The sequence below is a fragment of the Alligator sinensis genome, unplaced genomic scaffold, assembly GCF_000455745.1.
Source record: "Alligator sinensis unplaced genomic scaffold, ASM45574v1 scaffold755_2, whole genome shotgun sequence".
Taxonomy (NCBI): Eukaryota; Metazoa; Chordata; order Crocodylia; family Alligatoridae; genus Alligator; species Alligator sinensis.
In genome coordinates, this window is record NW_005841883.1 from 3333506 (window position 1) to 3350742 (window position 17237).

At 42.1% G+C, this 17237-nt stretch overlaps 1 protein-coding gene across 1 annotated transcript in view; it reads right to left on the reverse strand.

The window, feature by feature from the left end:
- The window catches only part of SBF2 (SET binding factor 2), a 500212-nt gene that overhangs the window by 179070 nt on the left and 303905 nt on the right, over positions 1-17237 (reverse strand). The window contains 3 exon segments of the mRNA XM_025196666.1: positions 4109-4258; positions 6094-6203; positions 8316-8520. Of these exon segments, the coding sequence (XP_025052451.1) occupies positions 4109-4258; positions 6094-6203; positions 8316-8520 (465 nt within the window).

Sequence of the window (17237 nt, forward strand, 5' to 3'; positions counted from 1 at the left end):
ATTAATATTATATTATTATAATAATATAATAATAATATTATTATATTATTATCTACCAGATATAAAATACCTTGAATACAAGAAGAACCCCAAGAATTAAATTATATATATTGAAAATGTATAAAATTGTTATAAGTTTCCAGATGTAGAATCGAATTATTGGAGATTTGCTTTGCTAAAGCAGTAAAAACAGATATAGGGGGTGGGAGGAATTAGATGCCCCCCTTCCCCTCGGCCCCCCCAGCTTGTTCCACCCTGCAGGCCATTTCCACCCCCTTTACTGTCAGACCCTACTCTCCCTAAGAGCACATGGAAGTGAGAGGCACATCTGAAAACACTGACTTTGATAAACAGGCCCATAGTAATTTGCAGAGGCAGTGCAAATATGGGTATGGGTGTGCACAGAGGTAAATTACTATGGGCACCCATAGACTTAGTTTATCCAGAACTAATGCATTTTACCCTTTTTTGAAACTACTGCAAGTTTTTGCATAGGTACTCCATAAACACACTTTAAAACAGCACTTGTGTACCTTTTTATATATAGTACTAACAATGCATGATATTAATCCAAAGCCAAAAGGTTCATGATTTATCATATAGTTCATTGGGCTGTGCCCCAGCACAGTCAACAGTATTTCAAGCCATGGTTACCCCACAGTTCAGCGCTGCTCAATATGGGAGTGTACTCCAGATACCTTCCACAAAGGGAACATGTGTTAATTAGCCCCCCACTTATGACTGGAACTAGGTGCTCTTGTCATGGGTCCTAGGATGCTTCAAAAAATTTATCTGTAGATGAGGTGCAGGGCAACCTAGTTTGGCTTCACCTCATAGAGGGTGGAGTTACATTAATCATATGTACCAGGTTGAGAGAGGGTCCAACAGAGGGGTTCTGGGTGAAGTGTTTGGGACCCCATTAGGTGATATTTCCCAGACATAAGGATGGTGAAGAATAATTGGAAATGGAAAAGAAAGGCACAGCTTAGCTGTGGGAATGAAGAAGTAAAAATGTATGCAATGTAGTAGCTCACCATGACTTGAAAAAGAGTCAGTGCTGAGGGGATGTGAGTACAATGGGCACCACAATATATCTTATTTAGATTATGCTAGGTTCCCATCAGCATGCACCATGACCACGATGGTGACAGGGGAAGTACACTGACTAAGGTAACACAATTAAAATGGCACTGTGTAGTGGAGGGTTGCACCCTTGTCTGCTTACAGACAGGACTCCCTATGACAGCCTCATAGTTAGCATCCCACTGGCCAGATTTCAGTGGGAGGATCTCAGATACATGCTGTCTTTACAGAAATGAGAGACTTCCCTAGAGCTTAATCCTGCAGCCATATGGCTGAGAGCAAGGAAAACTCGGGGGGCATCTGAACCCCAAGCTTCGAGGCTTGGGCCTGCATGTAGGATGCCCGCCAAAGGATTTGGAAGCCCTAGGCAGGGGGGGAGGATGTTTGCCAGTAGTAGGATCAACTATGGTTCTTCAATGACTCATAGGCTTGGAATTGATTTGACTGATTTGACTTGGAACACAAAACATTTTCTTAAAAAAAAAAAAAAAAAAATGTTTGCCCAATATGGGCCATGTGTTTTATAGTCGCGCTTAGTATCAGTTGCATTTAGTCAACTTCCTAATCAGTTTCCATTACTGAGCACATGTTGCTTCTGGCAGCAGTTTAATGATAGACAATATATTTAATGAGGTTTCCTTGTATGTGAATGTAAGATGAAGAGCTCCCTCCTGCCCCATGCTGACTGGGGACAAAAACACGTGTCTTATATTTGAGCAAATATGGTATTTATGAGAATCAAATCCCAATGTAAGAGCTTATACTAAGAACATCCTTAAAAGAAGTAGCTATCAGAATTCAAATTGACAAACATGTTTGCTTCCATGTATTAAAGAACCTAAAAAGCTGATATTTGGAGGCCTTTTCCTTCTCTTTTTAAAATACATATTACACTGTAACTTAAATCTTTTATAGTTTTAAAAGGCATAAAATGTCAGAGATACAATTACTCACAACAAATATCACATTCTAAATGTAAAACAATTATTACATTTTCAGATTATAGGCTGAAAAGCTGAAGGTTTTAGTTCTACATATCTAGCAAAAAATACCTCTAAAATGGACCAAACTGTTCAAATAAAGGTAAAAAATCATAAGCTATATATTTTATTTATTTTTACTAGAACTGGCTATTGAGACTTTGGCTACTCATTATACAATGCATTTTAAATATTTATTGTACAGTTCATTGCCTAAGCAAACTAAAAATAGACTTGGAAAGCACCTTTAACACATGAGGATATCACAAATGACAAACAGAAGCTCCAGCATAAATTTGGATAACAAAGACTACACTTTTCTTCTCCACTGACTATTTTTGCACTGATACTGTAATTAGCATTTACTGTCAAAAGCTCTGCAGATTTACTTTTCTTTTGTTGCAAATGAGGCCTGTTGAGTGAGAGGGTAAATTTAATGTTTTGCTGTGGTTGGCGAAAGCTTTATCAAAGACTAACTGATTGTACAAGCGTAAAGACATAAGGGTGCCTGAAAAAACTCCATGTTTTATTAACTAGACCATACATGTATCAGCAGCTTAGAAATGGATTGGGGAAGCTATCACTGCATAATGGAAGACAGGAACTCATGTATAATATATTAAACCAAATCACTTTTGTGAAATAAAAGCTAACATCTTTACAATGGAGCCAACATTTTCTCTTTAGCAAATAATTCTTGCTATGAAACACTTTGACTGTCTTTGATATGCAAGATGGCAAATTCACTTCTCTACTGAAGTTAAGTTGTTAAAGGTGATACTCTAAATCAGTGTTTCTCAACTGGTGAATATTCAAAAGGGTCACAAGCAGGTCCCCAGAAAAAACAGAGAAAGCATGGGTTTCACCTTGCAGGCTGGCAGCATTCCAATCTACAAGTGGCTGCTTGGGGTGATTGGAGGCAATGGGCACGTGTGCATCTGTGCGTGCAGATGCATGGTGCTAGCACAGAGTGAGCCTGGGTCATGGGAGCAGCCCCAGCTACTGGATGCAGAAAAGTGAATGGGAAGCGGGGGATGGAAGTCCAAGGGACTGTTTGGAAGGCTGGGGGGGGTGTCTATGTGTGCACACATGCATCTACCTGCTGGTACTGGGGACAGTGGCCAGGTGCAGGCCTGCAGCAGGGCACGGGGAGCAGGGTTGGGGGGAGAAGATGGCTGGCCCTTCAGCAGGGGAAGGAGGTAGGGGCAGTCCTTCACAGTGAGGAGCTGTGTGCCTGGTCCGGAGACAAGGGTCAGTGCCACTACACGTGGGGCCCACACTTGCTGCTCATGCTCTGGCCTAAGCAGGACAGAGGCAGCTGGGGCCCCCTCTGGCAGGGCTGGGTGGGGCAGAGGACTGCAGATCAGGAGTGAGGAGCATCACTAGGGCCCAGGAGGCAGGGGACTGAGGGTCAAGCACCAGCAGGGCCAGGGGGTGTGGGTCAGGACAAGCCATCAATCTTGGCAAATGGGTCCCCGGTACAAAAAAGGTTGTGAACCACTGCTCTAAATGATATTGTATCAATGAACTGGTAAAATTCACTGGGTAGTGAAAGGCCTTGTGCTTTTATCCAACTGGATAGCACTGTTTAGAACCAGTGAATATCACCATGCAGGGTCATAAAAGAACACACAAGCTAGCTCATATAATATAGAAAGCAGATTAGATAAACAGACCTACAGATCTGAGCTTCAGATCAACTAAGACTGTTTTGAATAACAATTTCTATGGAGGCTGGGACCACGGTTATTTTTTTAATTAAAATTTTAAAATAAAAAAACCACTTTTTCCAATACAAATGGAAAGGAGGCTTTGACATCATGTAGACTATTTTCCAAATACAGATACAATTGGCCAGAGCAATGTGGATCTTGGCTCATTATCTTCTCAGCTGCAAAATGGCTAAAAACTCCACTGACAGGTAATATGTTACATTTTCTACAGTATACTGTCCCCCAATGTTTTTCCTACATCTTCATTAACATCATTTTATTTAAAATAACAAAGGAGATCTGTAAAAGGACATAAAAAGAAATGTAATGTACCTGTAAAGCACAGTTCATCATCCTCACAATGTAGTCAAACTGCTGATGGTCCAATATTGCTCGATTTTGCTTAACATGAAGGCTTAACTCCCGTGTCAGGCACTGTCGAGCTGCCTTTCCTTTTAGGGCTCTCAGTGTAGCAGGCAAGGTCTACAGACAAGAAAATCTAACCTCAGTGAAATGAAGGGCCAAAAAATATTGACTGTCATTAATTCTCTGTCAAGACATTGCAAACAAAGATTTAGTAAATGAAAACTCCAAAATGAATTCAAAACTTCATCCTCTCACTCTCATTTTAACATACCTCAAGCTAACCCAGTTACTAAGCTTTAAGCTCTCCCTGCTTTTTTTGTATGCATCATTAATAAACAGCATAAATGTCCTACTAAATCTCTAAGCAGAAGAAATGTTGAGGCCAGTAATAAAATGAATATGAAATTGGAGTCAGATTCTTGTGCAAATGTTCTTGTGAACATCCTGTTTCTCTGGAACAAGAAGGGCCAGGTCTTAAACTAGCATAAGTAATGCCTATTAAAACCTACTGAACATGTGTCCTGATATGTGGTGAGTTTTCAGCATGATTTTGGGATGGACACATTTCTCACAAGTAGTAGAACTACAAATGTATTAGGCACTTTGTGCTACATGATCATTATATCATGCCATCTTGCATTCTGCATAACATACGTAGTTTATAGGAGGAATCTATTTAAAAATATTTGAGAGCATTCTTTTACTGGTACTTTTTCCATTTCCTCTTCACTTACAAATCCAAGAGTACCAGCTAAGTAATTCTGCTGTACAGGCATGAAATGATCCTCAAAGTATTTACATAGCTCCTAAATTTTTAGAAATCTCGACAGATTTCCTAACAATCTTTCCAGACAGCACAATATATAGCCTGCAAATGGCAGATGCTAGGACTGAATTCACAATGGATCTTGAGGAAACAGACTAAAACTGCTTCTAGTCCACAACTTAATACTGTCTAGCATGAACAGTTTTGTAAAATTTGGAAAGCAAATTCCACCAAATCTAATGAATGTGAACGCAGTTATAATTTATAGCGTTACTCCTTCCTCCAGCTCTTAAGTACAGCTGTTTGATGATGCTTAGAGATTTGGAGTATTAGAAACAAAACTCAGAAAAGAAAGATTTGTAGGAAGAATGCAGGTGAAGAAGTCTAAGTTGCATGAAATGTATTTCACACATACGCACAAGACAGACACAGACACACACAGATGCATGCAAAACTGAAAAAACAGAAACAAAGCTCTAGCTTTGTTTTTTGGATTACAGTTACAATTCATTTGGCTTTCTTTCCTAAACTTTATATAAAAAACTGTTATGGTGTGGAATTAATAGCTGTAAAATTCCATGGATAAAATCCATAAAATTAGCCATACCTAGAGGCAGAAATAATAAGAATGCCAAGTATAACAATTCTGGAAGGTCACACATTTTAGTAACAGTGAACAAGCCAACTATTTAAATACAACCCTAAATGCTATACACTGTATTAACAGTATCATTTTTGTAATAGATAGGAATTAGCTTCATTGAAAAGTTCAAAAGAGGACCTGGTGGCAAATAACGATGTCACTAGGTCTGTGTTTTGTTTATATTCTTTGTAACTGGAACTTTTCTGTTTCATGAACTTTTAAAAACCTGTATGGAAAATAATATGTGGTGAATAGAGTCAAAATGATTAGGCAAAAATGAACATGAATTCACTAAATATTATAAACAGGCCCTTAGAAGGTACAACTACACGCAAGCATACACACTGGATTTAAACAATTTTGTGGGTTTACTGCTTACATGCGTTATCATTCATTTCAATGAACGAAACAGTAAATGAACATTAGAAAAACAAGTTTCAGAAATCTGACACGAGTTTGCAAGAAGATCAATTAATCACTTATTTGGTCATTTAACTTGGAAGCGGTGAATGCTTATTAAGGAAAGTTAACTTTTTTAATTACCTTTTCAGTCTCCAAAAATTTATTTTCAAATATGAATGAGATGCAGTTTCTAACAACTTCAAGCCTTTGTGCACTGTTGAAAACTGTACTTCCCTTTTCCATTATAGAAACTAAGGAGGAAAGAAAAGTATACATGTGGATCAGTTTTATGGCAAGTAGAGAGTAGTCACAAAATTCTTAACATTTCTTTAAGTCAATTGACCTTAGACATGTATGAGAAACATATTGGAAACTGAAGTAGCTTTTAAAAATATTTGCTCATTCTTGTTTTTCTTCATTCACATTGCCTGTAATTGACTTGTGATGGTGCCCTGAATTTTAACTGGTTCTCTTTATTTCTGGTTTTGGTTGTTTTATAGACAGCCAGATTCTGACTCAAGAAACTAAATATAATTGTGTTAACATACAAACAGATTGTTTTTTCAAGATCACAATCTTAACCACTATGGCATGAAAAAGTGAATTCTATTTCCATCTTGCTACAGCAACTTACTGAATTAGTATATAATCTTTTCTTCAACTTTGTTTTACTATGTTAATCATATATTTAACTCGCATTTCATTTGTGTTTAATTTTCCTTTTCTACGAATCTAGTCGCCTTACAAAAATATATTTGCTATGCTGAATTTGCTAGCTTTTCTAAGTTTTAAAACCAAGAAAATAAAATTGTGAATTTATTAAGCCTCATTTTCTCATCTGCTGTATGTAAAGCAATTGCAGGGTTCCACGTTTACTTAGCCTTTAAATAAACAAAACATGTAAACCATTTACAAACTAAACGTACAGCTTGGTATCAATGTTTCTATCATAGCATCCATTAAAGAAAACATAAGTCTTCTATGCAACCTGATGCATCTTTCTATTAATATCCATAATTTTCATGAGAGTATCTTCCACTCAAAAGCATGCAAACAAACACAAACGTTTGGGGCATTCATATTTTCCTGCAGACAGTGCAGAATTCATTTAGATTGTATCTGTCCCTTAGAAGAGACCTCTCTTTTGATTATACAAGTTAACAATAAAAGGTTTCCTGATAAAAGAAACTTAAGTTAACCTTATTCATTCACAACTCATTATTCTCTTAGATAGTTTCTCAGAAGAATCGAGAATCTAAAGCAGGGGGCTCTACTTGTGGGCCAGATCTGGCCCCCAGCGCCAAGTCATTCAGTCTGCCGGGCTCCCCAGGGATCTGCAGGAAGCCCATGGGCCATGGCCCTGCATGCTACAGAGTGTACAGGGTGGCAGAGGGCCCGATTCTGGCAAGCAGTGCCTGGGCAGAGCCCCCAGAACATGATCCTGGCCAGGTGGAGGTGGTACAGACCCTGCAAAGCCCGATCCCAGATGGACGGGAAGGGGTATGGACCCCCAAGCCACCTCCACCCAGCTAAGTTTTGGACCCAGGGCCTTATGCCACCTCCACCCATCCTCTATCCATTAGGACTGGGTCATGCACTTTCCCAATGCAGTCAGGATTAGGCTATGGTTGGGCGGAATCCCAGGGTGCAATCTGCACAGGGGCAGCATGGTAATCGATCCAGTCTATGGACCAGCCCTGCACATTTATTTGGCCTGTGGGGCCAAAAGTCTGTGCACTACTGATCTAAAGGAATCCATGGTTTGTAATGAAAATTTCCAACTCAGACCTCCTACCTAGAATCTGATTTATTTCATTTCAATTTTAGAGATTCTTTAAGACAGCCTTTGTTCTGAACTCACAAGAAACTTTAGTATTTAAGATCTATCATTCACATTCTCTCTCCTCTCTTTTTCTACAAGGAAAAGAATGCCATGCCATGCCATAGACATAGGAACAAAATATGCTTTTTCCCCCCCCATGTAAAATTAATAGTTCCTGCATGTGCTGACATAACAAATAAGAGAAAAAAGAATTAATGTAATAAGCTGTACAAGGAGAAAGCTACAATGTCATGAAGTCAAGGCAAGTTTCTCATTTATTTAGAAAACTTTTACTTTCATTTATTCCAAGATTTTTAAGGTACTGAACTTCTAGAACTTTTGAAATCAACTCATTATCTAATTGATAAATCGAGAACCAGATTCCTTGATACATTAATTATACTCTCAAGTAATTAAAATAGGAATTCTTTTAATACTTTCTGCCCACCCAGTTAAATTTCTATGACACATTTTACTTTAAGTAGAGGCTTCCATTCTACCATGGATTCAAAGATAAAAACTAGTTATCAAGGGAACATACCAACAGGTGGACCAGCAGGAACCACACATTTCTTTTCTAGACGAGTAGCAGGTGGTGCACTTTGGTTCTTAGCAATGCTTTCTTGGATTAGCTCCTGAACCCGGCTCTCATTAATCTTGGGAAAAGGAAGGATGTGAACACGCAAATGGGATCCCTCAGTGGGCCGTGGGACTTTCTGGAAAGCTGTATGAGGATTTGGATTCTCCTGCAACCAAAAATGTAACATCTTACATTAAAATATCAATATTTCATATATTAGCAACAGGATATCTTGGAACATGGACAAATAAAAAATAATAATATGTGGTGGCTCAGTGACTAAGGTGGAAAATATGTTCACTATTGAAAACAGCACCATAACCTTTTAGGATTAAATGCAATTTTTGCACAAAGACAAAACTTTTCTTCACTACAGGTATAGACTGTTTAATTTGTAGAAAATGAAGTCCAACTTCAGTCATATCTGGGTTATACTTATGCTTAATGACCTGAGAATCTGTATCTTTTAAATTAAGTTCTGTTCAAAATTCACCCCCCAAAACCCTTCATTGTAACTTTTCCAACTTTGTTTTATGACATTAAGAAATGTTATGAACAGTTTAAGACTTGAATAAGCTTGCATGATACTGAAGTGAAATATCGAAAAATGTTCTTTTAGATTTGGAGCTTCAAAAAAACCTAATTTTGTTGTTAGGCCAGCAGTGTAATTGTGGGGGAGAAGGGGCAGTATAGGAGGCACAGCAGCAGCTGCTCCTCCAACTGCAGGAGCTGGGTACAGAGAGACAGCAGCAGCAGCCAGGGTCTTTGAGTCTCTGGGGCAGGTAATACTGCCTTACCTTCTTCTGTCCCATCCCTTCCTACTGCTCTCCAGTGCTTGTCACCCCACTGCCTCCAAGAAGCAAGGAAGTTTTCCCCAGGGTGAAAAACTTAGATATTGCCACATAATGCAACTCAGTGAAGAAAAGAAAACAACTGCTTAAATTTGGCCAGTTTATTTTCATTTCATGGCTAGTTCACAGTTATCCTAAACACTAAATGATATTTTTACTCTTGGGAAGATTGAAGAGTGGCATGACATATAACTATTTCACTCCACTGAATATCTGACATACGTAGATGTTTCCAGGCAGGCATATACCACAGAGATAACCATTCTCTCAGACTGCTCCCAAAGTCATCTGTTTGCTCATATTGGATTCTCCCAGTTTCATTCATGCCCAAGGCTTACATGGTTACTCCTTTCGGCTTTCTGGAGAATGACCAATGTACAATATTAACAGAAAATATTTTCATTCTGTACAATTTCACAAGGTAAAAATGTACCAATGTGTATTTCACTTTATTACTACAGGAGCTGGTGTGGATATGCTTCTGTAACTAAACTTTCTACCAATAGGGAAGATCAAGATGCTATATAGCTCATTACTTGCATTTCAGAAGACATAGATACAGGGCTGTCCCTAGAGGGGTACAAATTGGTGTGAGCGCCCCGGGCCCTGTGCTTTGGGGGGCCCCACAGAGCGGGGTGGAGCAGCAGCGGCTCTGCGTGTAGCCGCTCGCTACCTGCCCCCCACTGCTGATGCTGACACTGGCATCGGCAGCGGCAGCTTCTTCGGGTCCAGGGCACGGATCGGAGAGGGAGCAGGGCCCCGCATGGGCTGATTTGTCCTGGGCCCCGCACCCTGCTCGAGTCAGCTCTGCATAGATAAAATGGACCAAAGAGGAAAAGAAGGGTGCAACTATGTGGGAAAGGCATAAATAACAAAAACTTGGGAGAAGTCTCTGAATAAGACAAAATGGAAAAAAGTTTGCAGGTTATCACATCCACCCAATGCAAAGTTAATGGCTCCCTAAAACTATTAGGAGCATAGGAAAGTAGGGCTGGAAACAGACCCCTGGGCAAGGCAGGATCATCCCTGACTAATCCATCCCAGCCAAGTGTTTGTCTAACCTGCTCCTGAAAATGTTCAAGGATGGAAATTCCATGACTTCTCTAGGTAGCCTGTTCCAATGCTTGACCGTACCCATGGTCAGAAAGTTCTTCCTAATCTCTAACCTAAATTTCTTCTGCTGCAGCTTGAGGTCATTGCTCTTTGTCCTGTTCTCTATAGCCAGAGAAAAGTCCATCTCCATCCTCTGTAATTGTCCTTCAGGGATTTGAAGACTGTTAACAAAAATCTCTTTTCAGTCTTCTCTTTTCCAGACTAAATAACCCTAGTTCTTTTAGCCTTTCCTCATGAGTCTTACTTCCCAGGCACCTAATCAGTTCCATTACTCTGCACTGGACTCCTTCCAATCTGTCCACATTCTACTTGAAGTGTGGGGCCCAAAAATGAACACAGTATTCCAGGTGAGGCTGCACCAGCGTTGAATAGTGTGGAAGATTCACTTCCCTTTATCTGTAAGTGACACCCTGTTAATACAACCCAAGATGCTGTTGGCTTTTTTTGAAAGAAGAGCACATTGGTGGTTCATATTCAGCTTATGCTCCACTATAAGCCCCAGGTCCTTCAGTACTGTAGCCTAGCCAATCATTCCCAGTCTGTATTTGTGCATGCAATTATTCTGTCCCAAATTCAAGACTGCACTTGTCCTTGTTGAATTTCATCTGACTGGTTGTAGATTATTTTTTCAGTCTACCCGGGGGCATTGTGGATCCTAGCCCTGATATTTTTCAGGTTCTGCTTTTCCTCCAGCCCTAGGTGGCCTAAGAATCCTGACTTCCATCATACTCCCTAGAATAACAGACCTCAGTATTGGCAGGAATTGTACTATACTCACTTAAAATGTCTCTTTTCTCATCTTTACCCATTGCTCTTTTATTTCATAGGCGTTTGGGAATGTATTTACCAAAATGAATGTTTTCATATGACTGGGACCACTGTTCATAGCTGCAGTGATTTCTGAATATGCTTGCTCCATGAAAAGCATTTAAAATTATTCAGGATCAGTTGAATTTTAAAAAGGTGAAGAAGAAATGCCAATTCACATTCATTTATTGTTATGAGTTACTACCAATTTTATAGTCTAAAGAAAAAGAAAATAGAGGCAGACCCTTTGGGTAAAAAAGAAATCTTGTGTAACTATATTCATAGCAGCCCACGAAGTAACTAATTTATCCTTTCCATTAGTATGATCTCTGCTTTAGCGACTAAATAATTACTATCACAATGGCCTTAAATTTCAGTCTCCATGTTAATGTGCAATATAACATGCAACACTAATGATAATAATTTAGTAAGTTTCTCTGACTGCCTTGTCTCCTTGGGATATCTCCTTTCCAGAGATCCGGGTTTTCCATTTCGCATGGAAAAAAAAGAGAAACACGTGGATTTTTCCCTTTGTCTGAGGAAAAAGTAGGCATCTCATTTGAACAGAGAAACCCGTAGATTTTTAAGTTTTGCAAAGAGCTCTCTGCAGGCTGGCAGAGTTCCAGCTTGCAAGTGGCTGGAAGGGAGTAGGAGGAGGGCAGTCAGGCAGGGGGTACCATTTGCATTTATATGCACATGGCCGCCAGGCAGCCTGGAGAGCAGCTCCTGTAGGTAAGCGGCAGTGGGGGATTGAGGCCCCTATAGGGAGGGAGAGAGGAAGGGAGTTGGGCGGGGCTGGGGCTACTGCCTAGTTGGGTGGTGAGTGGGGTTTGGGGCCTGGGGCTGCTAATGCATGGCCGCAGGGCCCCGACAGGGAGTGGGACAGGGCTGTGGGTGAAACTGGCTTCCCACCACTGCATGCACTCTCAGGGAAGCAGGGGGGAGTTGTGCCTACCAGATCTGTGTGTGGGAAGGGGGTGGGCATGGGCTGTCTGCTGGCAGGCTCAGGACCCCACGCTACTGTTTGTTGCTGCTAGCTCCACTCTGCCCTGGCAAGATGTCCCTGGCATGCTGCAGTGCCAGGTCGCACCCACTGGGCTGTGTAGGTCCTGGGGGAGGACAACAGGGCAGGAGCCTGAGCCTGCAGGGGGCAGCCCATGCCTGCCCCATGCACAGATCTGTGGGTCACAGGTCCCATCCCTGGCCGTGCATGCAGAGGCAGAGATGCCCTCCCTGCCCAAACCCACAGGAGGCAGGCAGCAGGGGGGGAGCTGGGCTCCGCTCCACTGCAGCAGCCACTGCCTCGAGGGTAGTGGGGGGAGTGAGGGGCATGAGCAGGGCCAAGGAGCTTGGGGGGGTGGGGTTAGAGGCACCAGCAGGGCCGGGGGACCTGTGGGGGGGACTAAGGGGCCTTTCATTTTAATCACTGATTTGAGGGGGGTTTATCAGGGAATTTGTGATTTTTTTTATCACCGAAACCCAGGATCCCTGGATTTTTTGTTCTGGCTCTGTGAGCTGTCTTGGAATCTCTCTATACCACTACTGCTGCAGTGGTTACTCTCAGATGTAGATTTATATAATCTACCTCTGATTCATAACATTTGAAATCCAGGAAACACCATTTGATCATCTGGTCTGACTTGCATATCATAAAAGGTTAAATTTCTCCACAGGTTCTCCCTATGCAAGTTCAATAACTTTTTGCTATGAGATCTTCAAATCAAGAGATACAGAATCTACCATTTCCCTTAACAGTTTGTTTCAAATACCCTCACTGTTAACATTTTGCATGCTATTTCAAATTTTGATTAGTAATACTAATACTTTTAGTATTAATAGCACTGTAGCCCATTGGCCCTGATAGATTAATGTCAGATTAACTGCAGTACTTACTCTCCCCTTGGCTACATTTTGGGATACACTATTAACCAGGCTCATAAGATTACTAATTATTTGTAGTGTGGTAGCGTGTAAGAGTTCCATTGATCAAAGTCCTATTGTATTAGTGCTGTACAAACGCAATGAGTTAGCAGAAAAACACATTAGACACGAGACAATAACTAGATACAAAAAAAGCCCTCTAGGAACACCAGATAACAATGAGGCTGTACTGACCAGCATGAGAATTAGCAGTCAGCCTGTGCTAACTTATCAAACCAATATTAAGATCTTCGTAGGCAAAGATGCAGAGGAGAGTTTTAAGGAGAGATATTAAACAAGACAATAAGGTAGATGTTTGGTGATAGAGGCTGACATTATAAATGGAGCAGAGGTAGACAATAATATTTGAGCAGTGTGCAAGAAATGGTAGGTAGTGGAGGGGACAGGCCACGAAGTAAGGATGACTTACTCATGCTGTGTGTGAAGAGAGCTGTTGGAGAAATGCATTGAAGTGAGTGCAACGCTTGAACTGATGAACCAGAAAAACAATTTTTATAGCAGCACTGTGAATGGATATGCATGGAACAAGGCTCCATTTCTCATGGTCAAAAAAGATAATGCAGGAGTCATGATGAGAAATGATCATGATGGTGTAGAATCAAAAAAAATATATGCCTTAAACTTTGACTATTTTAGTTATAAGATGACATAACCGCTTTGTGGAGAATTGCTGGCTCTGTATAGTAAAACAGATAAGAGAAAGTGTTTGTTCTTTGTAACTCCTCTGCAACTGCTTCGCTCTCCGCGGCCTTGAAGATAGCAAAAAGTATGTACAACTCTGATTTACAGGTGCAAGAAGGAGGTTTGTGAACTAACCTCGCCTCCCCCATTAGTTCCCATCCTGATTACAGCAAAGAAATAATAAAGTAACATTATAGCCGCTTTTCATGCTAATTTCACTATATGATCACGTGAGTTGTAAGCAACTGTTAAAAAATATATAAGCCTCCTGATTTTGCTCTTGGGGGGGGGACCCCTTCCAAGTGCTTGAAAAATCCATGTCACTTTGGAATCCCCCCTACAGCTGTAGTTTCTTTTAAATAAAAGCTTCTGCTGACCTGACCCAAAAGTATGCTGCGTGTGTTTCCACGACAATTCCTGGTGCCGTGACTCGGATCCAGAACACAGGCTGAGAAAGGAGGACCGCAGACTGCCCCCCCCCGAACCCCGAGGTGCCAAACTTGAGAGATAAGAGACCTAATTCAAAATCTCTATTGGGGTTTCGGAGGAGGACTGCCTGTAGGCTCCCAACTTGGCCGTGGTAACTGGATCTGAACCTTGTTAAAACAGGTCAGTCTGAACCTTACTGCCGGCTAAAAGTTTCTGTCTGGTAAAGGATCCCATTTTGTGTCTGGTAACGTACGTTTTATTTAGGGAGAAACTGTATGAAGCACCTTCATCCTACAGCACATCGGGCTTGTCGTTAATTAACTAAGGCGGTGTGGGGGAGGAGGTCTGGCTGACTGAATGAATGTGCATGTGTGTGTATTTAGAAATATGAGCCACTGACCAGGTCTGAGACTACGGTTGGGTTCAGCCGCCCCAATTCTGCCTGACAGGGCAGTTTTGAAAGCAAGGGGGCCCAACTGGAACCTCGTGACCCAGTGGACAGGGCTTCCCAGTGATTGAATAAATGTGTGTGTGTGCATTTAGAAAAATGAGCCACTGACCAGGTCTGGGACTAAGGCTGGGTCTAGCCGCCCCGATTCTGCCTAAAAAAGGTAGCGTCGAAAGCAAGGGGGCCCAGCTGAAACCTCGTGACCCAGTGGACAGGGCGTCTGAGTGATTTTGTCTTTTCCAAACCCCTTGTCCCAGTAGCTTCTGCCGAGAGCAGGAGTGAAAGGATTCCTCTTGTGTTTCCCTTCCCATTTCCATTTTATGAGCCGGTGTCGGGTCAGAAGCCTTTTGTCTGGGCAGTGAAAAACTGCGGGGCAAGGCACTGAGCGGCCCGGACATCCTAAATAAGCCTCTCCTACGTCTCCCTGTGTGACTGAAAATGGGAACGAGTCAGTCTAAACAAGTTCCCGTCCCCCCTAAGGGGACTCCGGCGTACTTTATGTACACACACTATTCTCCCGAGGCTTGCAAGTACCTGGATAAGTGGAACTGGTATACTAGGGATGATCCTGTGAAGCATTTTCCACAAGAAGGAACATTTGATCAGGATAAAATAGTGCACTTAAGAGGGGCTTTAGAGTCCCGTGGATCCAAAACACCACAAAACCAGTGGGACGCGTTCTTTTATTGGTATGATGAAATGTCCAAAAGGCGGACAGAATCTCAAACTAGGAGCCTAAAAGACTCTCAAGAAAAATTAAAACAGCAGTTACAAGCTGTTCGGGAGAAATTGGCTGCTCCCCCAAATTACACGCCGGCCACCGCTCCGATGTATCCAGCATTGCCCGGGGCGCCCCCACCACCGGAGCCAGCAGAGGATATCCTTGACCTTTGTTCGAACCCTGCTCTCCTGGGACTCCCACATCAGCAACAACCGGTTCAACATCAGGCTGCAGCCCAGGCTATTAACTCATTAGCTGAAGCTCCTTCAGTAAATCCATCCACGGAGCTTAATAGTCTGGACTCATCCACCATATCTGCCACTCAATCATCACCAGTGTGGCAATTTACTCCTGGGTCACAACCCACCACAGGTGTATTTAGAAGAATGGGAATAGGCATGGAAAGATCTCCCATCAATCTTAGATCCCGAGCTGCACAAGTTTACCCCCTAAGACAAATGCCAGGCATTGGCACCGATGGACAAAATATAGTAACCGTGCATGCACCCTGGACTCCAGGTGATCTCTACAATTTAACTCAAAAATTCCCCAAAATCAGGGAAGACCCAGAAAAATTTCAGGAAGAATTGCAGACTGTTATAAATTGTTATAATCCAACATGGGCTGACATTAATCAGCTCATGCGATCGATTTTGCCCAAGGAAACTATGCTACGTCTGTATGCTGCCTGTACTTGGCCAGATCAAAACCCAGGGATTGGCCAAGACTTTATTGACAAGAGAAATGCTTTGGTTCAGGCAGTTCTCACAATTTGCCCAAAAAAGGCAGACTGGACCAAAATAAATACCTGTAAACAAAACAAAAATGAACACCCCAGTGACTATTTGGAACGCCTCAAACAGGCATTTGAACGATACTCAGGAATGGATAACCCAGTCGGAAATGCTAAACAAGCAATAGTGGCAGCATTCATCCAGGGACTTAACCCTAAAATTGCTGAGAAAATTCAAACAGTAATTATTGGCTGGGAAACTAAAGATTTGACTGAAGTCCTTGCTGCGGCTAACCATTTTCATAACAAATTGGAACGGTCTAAAGACAATGCCGAGTTTAAGTTAATGGCCTTACAGATTTCTCAGTTGCAGGGTCCAGGTAGAGGAAGGGGACGAGGACGGGGAAGGGGAGGCCCGGGTAGATTCAGGGGAAGAGATAGATCCTTGAGCCCACAAAACCCAGGCTATGGGAACCAATGTCATTATTGCAAGCAAGAAGGACATTGGAAATCAGAATGCCCCAAGCGCCCCGGCCAAGGACCCAGACCCCAGTCCCTGCCCCCACCTCCACTTCCTGTCAATTTTCCCAGTGTTGAATAGGACAGCCTGAGGGACAGTGACATCATCGCTCCTTTGCTTGCTACTGACCAATCTGGTCCGTTTGTTGAATGCCTTATTTCTGGTAAACCTGTCTCCTGTCTTGTCGACACCGGAGCATCCCGCTCCACGCTAAAGGCTGCTGAGTTTCCTTTTCTACCTTATTCTCCTGAAACTATAAATGCTGTCGGTATAGGCGGACAACCTATCCCACATCCCGTCTCTGAACCTGTCTCCATCTCTATTGGCCCTTTGTCTGAAAATCATGCCTTTCTTCTTAGCCCCTGTGCACCTGTCAACCTTCTTGGTAAGGATTTGTTGTGTAAACTGGGATGCGTGATTTATTGTAGCCCAGATGGTGTTTACCTTGAGGTACCAGAACATAGGGAAACTGAGCTTGTGGCTTTGCTAACCCAGGAGTACTCTGAACCTGACACTTCCTACTTGCAAGAGGAACTGTTGGCACGAGTACCTCCACAGCTGTGGTCCACCCATGCAAATGAAGTGGGGCACATGCTGAGTGCTGAACCAGTGCGTATCATCTTGAACCCTGCCAAGCCA